This window comes from Miniopterus natalensis, chromosome 4 (genome assembly GCF_054644295.1).
Source record: "Miniopterus natalensis isolate mMinNat1 chromosome 4, mMinNat1.hap1, whole genome shotgun sequence".
Classification (NCBI taxonomy): domain Eukaryota; kingdom Metazoa; phylum Chordata; class Mammalia; order Chiroptera; family Miniopteridae; genus Miniopterus; species Miniopterus natalensis.
This window is the reverse complement of record NC_142084.1, coordinates 78854936-78868918: the sequence shown is the minus strand read 5'-3', so window position 1 is coordinate 78868918 and position 13983 is coordinate 78854936. Positions and strand designations below refer to the sequence as shown.

General features: G+C 57.7%; 1 protein-coding gene across 1 annotated transcript; it reads right to left on the bottom strand.

Annotated features, from left to right (window-relative positions):
* Window positions 1–7256: 7256 nt before the first annotated feature.
* On the bottom strand, window positions 7257–8650 carry GJC2 (gap junction protein gamma 2). The gene has a single exon (XM_087816903.1). It carries the CDS (start codon window positions 8648–8650, stop codon window positions 7373–7375), a length of 1278 nt encoding a protein of 425 aa, XP_087673029.1. The 3' UTR covers window positions 7257–7372.
* Window positions 8651–13983: the final 5333 nt, after the last annotated feature.

Here is a 13983-nt window from a genome sequence, read left to right as displayed (position 1 = left end):
CAACACCAGCTGGGTGTCCCATAATTTAAGTCAACCAGAGATAGCATAGAGCCCCCAGGTGAAGGACCTGTGCTTCTAATTCGAGGTTTCCACAACCCTGTTCTCAGGTCCATTAATTTGCTAGAACAGCTCACAAAACTCAGAAACATACACTTACTAGATTGCCAGCTTATTATAAAGAATGTAATTCAGAACATCCAGATGGAAGAAATGCATAGGGCAAGGTATGGGGAAAGGGCAGGGGGGCTTCCATGCTCTCTGTGCCCACCACTCTCCCCATAACTCCACGTGTCCACCAACCCAGAAGCTCTCCAAACCCCCTTACTTTTGGGTGTTTGTGGAGGCTTCATTACACAGACATGACTGATTAAATCACTGCTCACTGGTGATTGATTCAACCTCCAGCACCTCTTCCCTCCCTGGAGGTCAGGAGGTGGAAGTGAAAGTTACAACCATCTAATCACAGGTTGGTTTCCCTGGCAACCAGCCCATCCTTAGGGGCTTTCCAAAAGCCACTGCATTAATACAACAAAAGACACCTTTATAGTTCTCATCAAAAGAAATTCCAAAGGTTTTAGAAGCTCTGTACCAGGACTAGTACAAGACCAAGTATATATTTCTCATTATAAATCACAGTATCACAGGCATATACCCAAAGTGGAATTGCTGGGTCATATGGTAATTCTGTTTAATTATGCTGGAAATCTCCATACTGTTTTCCTAAGTCACTCAGTCAGCTCAGGCTGCATAACAAACACCACAGGCTGGGTGGTTTAAACACAGACGATCATTTTCTCACAGTCCTAGAGGGAGCTGGACATCTAAGATCAGGATGCCATGAGGACAGGTTTCTGATAGGGCCTCTCTCTTCTTAGTGTGTAGATAGCCCTCTCTTACTTCAGGTGCCTCTTCTCATAAGGACACCAGTCCTGTGGGATCAGGGCCCTACCCTTATCACCTCATTTAACCTTAATCACTTCCTAAATCACATCTCCAAATACAGTCACACTGGGGCATAGGGATTCCACAAGTAGATATTGGGGTACATAATTCAACCCTTAACACCAAGCGTGGTTTTGAACCCCTCTTCCCCCATTAGCTATCATCCTCAGTTGTTTGCTCCCCTTTCAGGAAAACTCCAAGAGTCTGTATCTTTTCCCTTAATCCACTGTCCCTGATACCCACACCTGGTCTACCCAGGAAACTGCAAGGTGGCAGATTGAAACTAGCCACAAGTGCCCACAACCCCTCCTGTGCTGTATTCATCTGCTTCCTGCCTCTATCATCTGGCTTGCCTGGGCTCCCTTGCTCACTGTCACTTCCACCCAAGTCCACTGGTCAGAGCCCTTCAGAGCAGAACCATGCTAGCCTCTAGTGTGAGGTCAGGGGTGTCCTTGGGAGCCTCTCCACCTCCATTCAACCTCACCATCTCAACCAGCTACATGATTTCATAGCTGTCCACAAGCCAACGGCTCCAAGTTATGCCTGCAGTCCAGGCATTATCCTCAAATTCCAGACCCCATGGCCTCTTTGGCACTCCCCTGGCATGTTTGATATTCTGTGTGTGTACAAGCCTGATATGGAGGTCATATCAAGCCTGACCTCATCTGGAGTGGTGGAGAGACCCACCACGCCAGCACTCAGCAGCCCACCCTCCACTGGTCTCAGCATTGCCTGCACACCCCTTGCGTAGATGAGGTCCCCACCTGTCACCTGGACTCTACCCCGCAGAGCTCACATCCCCATACTCCCCTCCAGGCTGATCAGAGTCAGCTTGGCCCCATCTCCAGCCTCCCACCCCTGTTCCCTCCCCCAGCAGAGCCCCCAAGAGCACACGACTTGCCCATACCTCAAGACTAGGCCCAGATGTCACCTCCCAACAAAGCTGCTCTGACCATCTATGGATTCGCTTCTCCAACTTTCTATTTGAAATTTTTAACCTACAGAAATTGTGAAAGAATAATAAAATAAACTGTACCACCCTTCACTTAGATTCACCAATTTTCAACATTTTGCCCTGGCTGCCTGCTGTCTCCTTGCTGGTCTTCTGCTCATGCAGCTCCCACTTTAGGGCTGGCCCCTCCTCAGGACTGTGCTGCCCAAACCCTGCGAGTCCTGATTTCCCAGCTGGGCCAACTGCGTAGTGAAGGACACAACCAGCCTGTCCAGAGCCCCCAGGCCCTCAGTCCCCCACCCAGCTGGCTTCCTGGCTGTGACCACCCAGGCCTGGTATGTGGCCCCCCTGGCCACTGGCCCTCTGTGGAGGAGGTCTTCCTCTGCTGCCGGGCATACCAAAGGTGACCCAGCACCTCCCTGGCAGCCCCTGAGGACAACATGAGGTGGAGCACGTTCCTCCAGCCTCACGTCAGCCTGTATTCCAGCCAGCAGAGAAACCTGCTTCCCACTGGCCCTGCTGCAGGAAGGGCCAGCAGGCAACCTGGGGCCACTTGGAACCTTCCTGACCTCCCAATCTGGGCTAAACCCAACCTGCTTCACCACCTGGGCTGTTTAATTGCAAATTAATTCAAATAGTGTCAAATGAACCTTCCAGGTCCTCCCCACTTGGCAATGCTGATGTGCTCAGAGACACATGTGGCTGGTGGCTGCCTCCGTGGAGGGAACAGACAGCACCTCCCACCATCCAGGAGTCTGCCAGCCAGCGCTGCTCCAGGGCCCCTCCTCCAGGAAGCCTTTCTGAGTCTCTGCAGCAAACTGTGCAGCCTGACGCTAGGGACCCTGGCACGTGAGCACCATCCAACTGCTGCCCCTTCTCAGTCCCCACAGTGCCCCTTCTCAGTCTCATGCCACAGCTGGTGGGGGGGGAACTGTGGCCTGGCCTCAGGAGGTTCCCAGGGAGCCCTACCTGGGCCAGGCGGGGGCTGGGGCTGGGGCCGGATGCAAATGTGCACTCTCCTGCCTCTGAGGCCACAGGACAGGAGTCATCAGGAGGGGTGGGACGCTCAGAGCTGGAAAATGGCGGGTGTGGGGTCTGACCCCACTTCCCAGATGCTGCTGAGCCAGGGGTGGTTTCCTGTAATTCTCTCCTCATGGCCTCCTCCCTTCCCAAAGGCAGGATAGGGAAGCTGCCCTGTTCTGGGGGTGTCAGAGTGCCCCCTCCCTGCAGCCCTCTGCAGTCTCCCTGAGCAGCTGGGGAGCTGGCTCCAGCCATGGAAACGGATGGGAATGAGACAAGGCCCTTCCATCTGATCCTGCTCCAGCTGCTCCCTGGGCTGGCCCTGCCCCAGCTTGGACCTGGGCAGGCCCCACACAGCCCAGGGACCCCACCAGGCACTGAGACTTATCCTGCTGCCTGGTCCTGAGCCAGGCCAGAAAACAGAGATGGGCAGGGGGCACAGTTCTGTGCCCAGGTTCAGCCCTTCATCCTCATGGCCATCCCAGGTTGACAGAGAAACTGAGAGGGGGTCTTTGTTTTTTTAAGTAGCTAAGTGAGCACAAAGGGTCATGTTGAATGGTTGGACTAGGCTCCACCTCTTGGAGTTAACAGACTTCGGCATCTCAGGCACCATGTCTGAATGGGAGATGGCCAACCATGTTAAGGTACTGATGCAGGCATGAGGTGGTGGTTGTGTCACAACATCAAGGAATTGGTCTTAGAGATGGGACCATGGATGACACAGAGGTTGGCTCCTTAGGCCTGGGACAGCCAGTGACAATAGAACCTAAGACACCACCATCAAAAGCTCACAAAACTGATAGGACCCAGGTGGTGCATGCAAGCCCCGAAGTTCTCGAGATAGGAGGCCTGTGTCTTGTCCCATGGTGATCCCAGTTTCAGTTGGGCATTACCTTAAGGTGGAGCCCTAATGCCCAGAACTTCAGATGGGGCTGTATTTGGAGATAGAGCCTTTATTTATTTTTTTACTTTTTTATATCTTTATTGATTTCAGAGAGAGGAAAGGAGAGAGAGAGAGAGAGAGAGAGAGAGAAACATCAATGATGAGAGTCACTGATTGGCCGCCCCCTGCATGCCCCCAACTGGGGACCGAGCCTGCAACTCGGGCATGTGCCCAGATCAGGAACTGAACCCCGATTGCCTGGATCCTAGGTCGACGCTCAACCACTGAGCCACGCCAGGCTGGGCGAGATAGGGCCTTTAAAGGGGTAAAGTGAAGTGAGGTCACGGAGTGGGCCCTCATATTACTATAAGAGGAGGACATTAGGACACAGATGCTCAAAGAGGGACGGCCACGTGAGGACACAGGGAGGAGATGGCCATCCACATACCAAGGAGAGAGGAGAGGCCTCTGGGGAACCAGCCCTGCCCACACCTGGATCCTAGACTTTCAGCCTCCAGGACTGGGAGAAATAAATGTCTGTCTAAGCCCCTAGCCTGTGGTATTTGTTATGCAGCCTGAGCTGACAGAGACACCTTCCAGAATAGAGCCTCCATTTGCATCTTCCTTCTCAGCTGGGATGCTCCGTAACTAGCTCTGGATGATAGGGTGTATTAATTAGTTGGTGTTCTCCAGAGAAACAGAACCAAGTTGTTATATATAAAGAAAGATGTATTATAAAGAATTGGCTCATACAGTTGTGAAGGCTCAGAAGTTCCAGGATCTGCCATCTTTAAGATTCAGGAGAGCCAGTGGCCTAAGTTCTGATCTGAGTCCAATCCAAGGACAGGAAAAGACCTCCCCCATCCACTTGACTTCATTGCTCCTTTTCAGATGGATGCTGGGGGGCCCGTGCCCTACCTCCCATCCCTTGTGGACCCTTTCACCATCAGATGTTGGAACACTGACCTTCAGGATCCCGGTCAGCCTCTTGGCCCTGCTGAGAGTGGACACCTGCATTCCTTGCTGGCCCTCTCTAGCCACAAGGGCTGTTATAAATCCCAAGTTCCACTGCTCCCCACCCAGATGCCCACCCATCTCCCTGAGGTCCTGAGGTACACCAGAGAGGAGAGCCACATGCAGGAGGCTGACATGGGGGCATGGAGGGGCAGTGGAGACAGTGCTGGCTCACAGTCGTTCATTGCAGGTGTCCATCACTACCAGCTCTGCCACTCACTGTGCCTATTTGTACCTGTAGGGGCCAAGCATGGCTGGACAGCATGACCCAAACCCTAGGGACCTAGCCTCCCCAGTATGACAAAGGCAGCACCATAGTCCTAAATCCAGAACTGCTAGTTCCATGGACCATCTTATTTTGGAGAGGTGAGCTGTGTGCCCCAGCTCTGGATCCAGATTGGCATTTCCATCCAGGACTTCCTGAGGCAGGGAACCCCTGGGAGAGGGGTTCTTGTAGGGGCAGGGCTTTCCTGGGGGAGAGTTTCCCTGGAAGTGAGGCTAACCTAGGGGTAGGGCTCAGCCTGGGGGCAGGGCTATACCGGGACAGGGCTTGCCTAGGGAGGGGCTCACCTAGGGGCTGTGCTCAGCCAGTCTGACCCCACACAGAAGAGGGATTCAGCTTGCAGTTGGCATCTGACCAGAGGCACGCTGAGCTTAGGGTCGGGATTCAGCCCCGACTTGGGGCTTGGCCCTGGGACAACAAAGAGGGGATTTTCACCCAGGAGAGGTTGTCAGGACCTGCTCTGGGCCTGAGGGAGGCCGGAAGACAGCTGGGGTCACCAAAGTCTAGACCAAGGTGGTTCCTTGCAGGCAGCAGCTGATGTTCCCCCTCCCTACGCCCTCCCCTTCTCCCACCTCCCTTGCCTACCTCTGCCCCTCACCAAAGCCACCACTGTATGCTCTGGCTGCCATCCAGATCATGTTGGGGACTGAGACTGCAATGCCCCTCTGTCCCCTGAGCCACAGGCCGACCTTGGCTCTGAGTGTTCAGGCCTGACCTGCTCTTTGTTCTCACCACCTGCGTGCTTTGAGGTACCCACCCAGCCTGCTGTCTGGCACTGAGCTGCACTTGGGTGTCTCTGAGGAGCTGCTCTCCAGGTAGCCTGGAGCTTAGCTGTGTACCCAGAGGCCAGTGATGGACATGCACACGTTTGCACATAACATGCTAATAATACACATGCTTGTACAGAGCACATGTGCACACATGTCACATGCACATACATATGCATACACACCCCCACACATACAGTTGTAAACAAAAGTTAGATTTTTATTTATCCCCTTTGTTTGGGAGGTTGTGTCTGAATTAGGAAGGGGGCTGGAGGGCAGGGAGGCCCTGGACAGGAGAGGAGCTCCAGAGCCCCTCCCAGAGCACGGCCAAAGCCGAAGGCCCTGGCCACCACCCTGTCGGTCCCAGTAGCAAGGCAGACTGACGTCTTTGGGAAACTTCAACTCTGTCCCAGCGGAAGGGCCCCAGCCAGGCAGCTTTGAAGCTCTAGAGGGCGAGGCCGCGTCCACTCCTAGCCGTCTGGGCCGGGACCAGACAGGGGCAGGATGCAGGCCCACCCCACACCCCCGGAGGACAGGGGCAGCTCCCGCGCTGGGGCCCAGAGGGCCAAGGCAGAAGAAGGCTCAGCCTGGGACTGCCTCGGTTTCCCGTACTGTAGGAAGAAGACTCGGAATTACTTTGGCTCTGCAGGAAGCAGCACGTGGGCTGGGGGCCTGGGTGCTGGGAAAGAAGCCCCACTGGCTGCTGCGGGGAGTGGGGGCAGCACTGTACCCCAGACGCCCAGGCCAGACACCACTGGGCGCCACACCTGGGCTCCTGCAGGGGAGCAGGGAGGAGACCGGACACTCTGTTCAGAGCCCTTGTCCCGAGGCGCTGGCCGGGTCCGAGGGAAGCACTGGGCACTTGGGCTAGAGCGGCGCAAGGTGGCTCTGTGGGGTGTAGGGGATGATGGCGGGGGGGGGGGGGGGGGGGGGGAAGGGGGGGGCAGTGCCCTAGCCACAGTCCAGCACACTCCTTTGGGTTTCCGGACCAGAACTGGGGACTGCTGTGGTTGCCAGGCCCATCCTACCCGCTTACCCTGGACAGAGAGGGGGCTCAGGTGGAAGAGGCAGTGACACAAAGCAGAGGGGGCCTCTCCGGACAGGGAGGGCGGCCCGCCGCGGGGGAGGAGGAGGGAGGAGGAGGAGGGGGAAGAGGGGAGAGGAGGGGAAGAGGGAAGAGGAGGGGGAAGAGAGGAGAGGAGGGGGAGGGGGAGAGGAGGGGGAAGAGGGGAGGGGAGAGGAGGGGGAGGGGAGGGGGAGGAGGGGAGGGGGAGGGGAGGGGAGGGGGAAGGGAGGGGGAAGGGAGGGGGAGGAGGGGAGAGGAGGGGGAGGGGAGGGGGAAGGGAGGGGGAAGGGAGGGGGAGGAGGGGAGAGGAGGGGGAGGGGAGGGGAGGGGGAGAGGGAGACCGCAGGTGGTGCTTTGCGCCCAGCGGGTCCAGTCCCAGCCTCATCGCCGAGTCCCCACCCAGTGCTGCAGTGAAGGGAGGACTGAAAGCGCTGGGGGCGGGGCCTCAGATCCAGACAGTGGTCTTCCCCTCCCTGCTGCTGGCACTGCCTTTCTCGGAGCCCGTCCTAGGTTTGGCGCCCGGCCGGCCCTGGTCTCCGCCGGTGCCCCCGGACGTGGCACTCCCTGACCCGGAAGCGGACGCGCCGGCCCTCGGGAGCCCCCGGGTAGCCGCGGGGAGGCCGGGGCAGGGCGTGCGGTCACGGTCCCCGAGCGCGCGCCCGTCCCGCAGGGCCCGCAGCGCCGGGCTGGATAGATCGTGGTCGTGGGCGCCCGCGCGCTCTGCCGCGCGCACCACCAGGCTGTAGTCAGGCGGGCAGGCCAGGCCGGCGGGCGCGGCGGGTAGCGGGCAGGGAGGCGGGCGCTGCGCAGGGCTGGCAGCTGTGGGCGCCGGGCGCCGGGCGCGCACGGCGTCCTGCGCACTGCCCAGGCCCAGGTGCGCCATCTCGCAGAGGTTGAGCAGCAGGCAGAGGCAGCTGACCACGTACATGACTAGCAAGAAGACCGTCTTCTCGGTGGGCCGCGACACGAAGCAGTCGACAGTGTGCGGGCAGGGCTGGCGGCTGCATGGGAAGAAAGGCGGCACCTCGAAGCCGTACAGAAGGTACTGGCCCACCAGGAAGGCCACCTCGAAGGCGGCTCGCGCCACCAGCTGGGCCACGTATACCCGCATCAGGCCCTCGCGCTGGATGCGCCGCCGCCCGTCGTGCGGGCCGTTGGGGCCCGGGGTTCCCGCTGCCTTGGCGTCCCCGCCGGCGCCCTTAACCGCACTCGCATCCTCCACCTCGTCCTCCTCGCCCAGGCCTTCTGCCGTCCCCGGCTCCTCATCTTCCTCGCCCAGGCCCAGCATGGGCTCCTCTTCTCCCAAGTCGATGGGCTCGGGCCAGCTGGGGTGGGACGGCGGGGGCAGCGGCAGGGGCGCGCGGGGCCTCGGGCTGCGGCGCGGGGCACGGCGGCGCTCGTACTTGGCAGCGCGGGCTAGGCGGTGCACGGCGTAGCCAAGGTACATGACGGAGGGAGTGGAAATGACCACGATCTGGAAGACCCAGAAGCGCACGTGGGACAGGGGCGCAAAGGCGTCATAGCAGACGTTGTCGCAGCCCGGCTGCCTGGTGTTACACGTGAACTTGGTCTGCTCGTCCGAGTAGATGGACTCGCCACCTACGGCCGTCAGCACGATACGGAAGACCACCAACACCGTGAGCCACACCTTGCCCACGAACGTGGAGTGGTGGTGGATCTCCTCCAGCAGCCGCGTCAGGAAGCTCCAGCTCATGTTGGTCATAAGGGCTGGGGGTCGGGACCTGTGGGCCACAGCAGATCTCAACCCGGGGTGGGGGACCAGGTGAAGTGGAGGGTGGGGAAGCGGGGGAGTAGAGCTAAACCCAGGGCTAAGAGGAACACTGGGGCAGGGGTCCTGGCGCCTGGAGCCAGGGCCTCAGAGGGGAACTCAACTGCCTTCCCTGAAGGGGCAGCCCCTCCAAGAACTTCACTCCCACCCGGAGTCCTGCCCCTGACCCTGGGGTGCATAAAAGAGAGGTGGGGCCTAGTGGGCAAATGACAGACCTGAGGCAGATGGACAACAGGCTGCATTGCTCCAGCAGACCACTCACCCCCACCAACCCCACATCCCAGTGGTCTCTGTTGGAGCCAGTCCCTCCTGCTCTCACCAACCTCCCCAGGAAAGCTTGGCTCAATGCAAGTCTCACCCATCCCCCACCTCTGGGGACTGCACCCTAGGCTCTGAGAGCCACAGGGAGTCAACTGAGTGAGCCAACTTTGTGGGGAAATCAGAGGCCAGCCCCACTTGGAATCTGAGGGCTGCACAGCCTCAGCCCTCATACATGCTTGGCCCCCACCCACTCAGCCCCTAGCAGCAGCCAGGCCACATGGAGTCCTGTTCCCAGCATGGGGGTGGGGGCTCCAGCTTGCCCAGTGCCTCACCCAATCCAATCTCCTATACCCCACACACTGCATTCTCATGAGCCTCAAAGACCCCCACCAGTGCACCCCTCCCCAATCCACACCCTGCACAGGAGATCTGGTCCCTCTGCCTCTGCAAAGGATACCCAGGCTCCTTCATGCCCTCCCTCCGGTCCAGATGCACCAGGGGCTGCTGCCCAACTCTCTGGGCTGCTGCTCCCTCTCATGGACACCCTCATGTCCTCTGCAGTAAAAGCAGGGAAATCTCAACTGGGAGGGCCAGTGAGGCTAGGCATCTGTCCAGGGTGGAACCATGTCCAGTGAGGCACACTGACCATAAGACACCTGTGCCATTCAGAGACAGCCATGGGCCACTCACCACATCCCAGACCAGTGTCCCTTTCAGACCAGCTAACCCCTGGGTGGGCCTGTGCCCCAGAGGAGGACCTCTTTGGGCACGGCCGCATGGCCCCAGCTCCCTGTGCCTCCAGGGAGAGGCTGTACCTCCCAACACTCACCTCCCCTACACCACAGCCAAGGACAGTACCTGCTCCTGGATATTCTGGGGAAGGAGACCCCTGAGTGCCCGACGCTTCTGGCCCCCTCCCTCCTAGAACTGGCCTAGGAGGCAGTATGGGTAGGTATGGGATGGAGAAGTAGAGACAAGCGGGGGCTCCGGGCCCTCTTTATGCTGCTGAACTTCTCCCCTGGCGGAAGGTGGGGAGGAAGAGGGGGTAGCCAGGGTTCCTGGGGAAATGACCCCACTTCCTTACATCTGTGTGCACGGTCCATCTCAGAGCTACACATGTACAATGCACACACACACACACACATTCACTTAAGATGCATATAGGTGCACACCCACACACAGACATGCATACTCATGTGAATATACACATATAAACAAATACTCTCATGCACATGCAGTTACCTCACACATGCAGACACTCAAGACACATGTATGCAGACGTGCACTCACATGTGCACATACACTCACATGCATGTGCAAACACTCAGGTACAGACTAATGCAGGCCCAGCCCTTCAGGGCCGCCTTCTTTCTCACTCTGTCTCAGGGACTCACAGGGGATCCCTCAGGCCTGAGGCTGGTTGTTCTTTTTCTGTGCTAACCTCCACTCTCTTCCATGACCTGTTCCTGACATGTCACAGGCTAGGCCCATGCCACCCCTGCAGGAACCCAAAAAAGGGATGGCAGAGCAGGCCCCACTTCTTCCCTCTTTCCCAAGATATGGGGGGAGTCTTGGGGTGCAGACAGACCTGATCTGTGCTTTGGGGTTCAGTATTAACTGGTTCTCTGGGGAAAGACTGTCTTGTTTAGCAATTCCCGCAGTGGAAATGTTTCCCGCACGCCCATGGCCAACTTAGGAGATGTGGCAGGGGGATCTTGAGACCAGCTCTAGCTTGGCACAGGTCAGTCCTTGTCCTGGGGGTGAGGGATGGTGCTCTGCCCTGGGGGTGGGGGCAGGCTCATGCAGGTGCAGTCAGGGCCATGGAGACCAGATGTGTAGAGAAGGGGGCAGATGAGAGTGGCCCTGTGGGTGGTCAGTTGAGGGGTCATTCTGGAAAGCAGGAGGGGGCAAGGAGCAAACCTCGTCTCTCTTCCCCCAGCGCCATGGAGGATCTCAGACAGCCTTCCAGCAGGGGGCAGAGACTCTGGCTCTTCAGACCAGGTGCACATCCATGTGCTCATACATGTGTGCAGGGCCTGTGTCACACATGCAAAGTGGTCATTCCACAGTTAGGGGCTGGCACTGCTCAGCTCTGGCCTGGGAGACCCCTGCCCTGGTTTGAGTGACATGCAGAGGGGTCCACAAATCCACACCTTCAGCTGGTGCTACCTCCTGACCTGGCACATGGATCCAGAGAAGCAGTCCCAGTACCTTACGAAATGCACCTGGAGCATCTGGTGGTGCCAGAGTAAGGAAGTGCTAGCACTACCCCCCCCCCCCCCCCCCCCAGACACACATACTGCTGAGGGGTGTGGCAAAGTGACACGGTAGTTCATGGAAGGAAATCCCCATGTGTGTCCAGAGCCAGATCAATTTGGGCAATAGAATGAATAAAGTAGTAATATAGATTGAGTTTCAGATTATTACCAAGGTATAAAATAAAGGAGTACCTACTGATACAAATGATTGAATAAATAAATGAGAAGGAAATTGTAAATCGTTTTTGTAGCCACTGTGCCCTCCAGGAGGGGAGTCCAACTCCCCATTCCTCAGGGGAAATTGCCCAGAGTGTCCCTACCAGAGTGTACAGCAGGAGGAGAGTGTGGAACCTGCAAATGTCACCTCAGGTCTCACCTGCAATGAAAAGCCAGGTTGAGAGCACAGGCCTTGCCATGATGTGAAGAGAAGGGTACTGCCCTTGCTGCCTTCCCCTGAGAACCTCAGCCCAGATGACCATGAGACAACAGGAGACAAGTCCCAGGAGGGGCTCCTATATCATACCCAACCATTGACCTAGCCAAGGGCATCAGGCAAGGGGCCCTGAAGGACCAAGGGGACCCAAGATATGCATGCTATGTGGGGCTCCAGGGGAGAAGTGAGGGCCACATGCCTCTTGGGGGGAACCTGGGTCATCAAAGGTCATGGGAGAGCCCTGGCTGGTGTTGCTCAATGTTTAGAGCATTGGTCCATGCACTGAAGGGTTGCGGGTTTGATTCCAGGTCAGGGCACATACCTGGGTTGCAGGTTCAATCCCTGGCCCTGGTCTGGGCGTGTGTGGGAGGCAACCAATTGATGTGTCTTTCTCACATCAATGTTTCCCTCCCTCCCTCCCTCAAAAAATCAATGGAAAAAATATCCTTGGATGAGGATTAACAAAAAATAAAAATTTAAAAAAGGTCATGGGGAAACTCAGGAATCTGAGGGAAGCATGGGCTGTGGTTTTGACAACATTATCATTATTGGCGCATTGACTGTGCCATGGGGAATGGGCATGAGGGGTCACATGGGAACTCTTCCTGGTCTCTACAACTTCTCTGTAAACCAGTGTTATAAAATAAAAACCTTAATTGAATTAATTACTGCCCTATCACTCTGAGCCCCCTCTTCCCACCTTTCCCCCTGCCTGGCATGTATTTATCTGCCTGGAGACTTCAGCTGGTGACCTGTTTTTGGCTGCAGAGGGGCTATCAGAGCTGCTGGGAGGCTGCAACCAGCAGGGGCTCAGCTGGGCCAGTGGGAAGGGGGTTGCTGGCCCTTCGGTGATCTAGGCCCTGGGGGTTTGTAGGGACCATTATTCACAGGGCATCTCACCCAAAGCTTTGTATCAGAGCAAGTGTAGGTAAGGGCCACTCGGGGATCCTGGATGAAGTGTGGGGGGGAGACTTGGGTGACCCCTAAGGGTCAGGGCCTGGGAGGTGGCAGATCTTGAATGGTCAGCAATGGTGTTGTGAGGGATGACTGCTGGGCCACAAATGGGTTCCCCATGACGGCCGGCTGGTCATCCCCACCAAGAGTCTGGAGGGAAGCACCAGACTGGGGGCATTAGTGGGCATCAGGATGGAGCCTATCCTGGGGACAGCCAGCCTGCTACCCCCAGGGAGTGGCGTCTGCAGGGGTGGGCCGCTGGGCTCTCCCTGCTTCAAGTACCTCCACCCCCAGGTCTCAACAAAGGTCCTGAGGGGAGGGCAGGCAGGGCTGAGAGCCAGGGACAGCCCAGCGCCATCCTGCAGTGCAGCAGGCCATGGGCTGGCCAGCAATTTCCTTCCCATCCCTGGCCACACTTCCTCCCAGCGCCCCTTAGGGACATGCGGGTGGGATTTCCTCTGCTGAGGTGGAGCTGTGGGCAGGGCCCCAGTGCTCAGCTCACCATGTGGCAGGGAGACCCTGCCCTGAGAACCTTTGGACACTGGAATGAGAAATCTCAGGCAGCGCTTTCCCCTCCCTGAGGACATGGGGACCCTGCATGCGCCTGGCACTGATAGCTCTCTTCCACAGGTGAGCACCCATGAGTATCTCAAGGTGGCTCTGCCCTGCAAGGCTGAGGCCTTAGCTGGAGCCCAGAGCCTGCCCCCACCCACCCGAGGGATCCTCACTCAGTCCTGGTACTGCATGCCCACCTCCCAACCAGACCTTAGCACTCCTCCCAGGTCTCCTCTTGTCAGCTCTGCAGTGATCCCATGGGGTTCTTTCTTTCCAGGTCCCTGCCTGGGACACTTAACTCCCATCCTGGAAGTCCCAGTTGTATTTTGCCTAGACTTTCTGGTCACCCAGGACCCAAACCTCAGGCCTGGGGACCCTCTACCACAATGGCACAGCAGCTCCTAAGCACCCCACAGCACCCCCCTGCCCAGCAGCCCACGGAAGGTTGCAGGCCCTGACAGATTGGGTCCGAGAGAGCCTGGGATCTCAGCCAAAACTCTCATCCTCAAAGGGTCTTCAGGGCTGGCCTCGTCCATGTCTGGACTCTTGATTCACGTGTGCGTACACTCAAATGCATTTGCACTCCCTTCTGGGAAGTTCTCTCCACACCAGGAGGGTGAGGTGCCCCCCCACCCACTGTGCTCAGCAAGTGCAGGAAGTTCTCTCCACACCAGGAGGGTGAGGTGCCCCCCACCCACTGTGCTCAGCAAGTGCAGGAAGGTGAGAGACAACTAAGTTCTGGGAATAATTGGTACAACAAAGACTCTAGCACCGGTTCCATCCCAGGGCTGCGAAGAGCAGGTAGC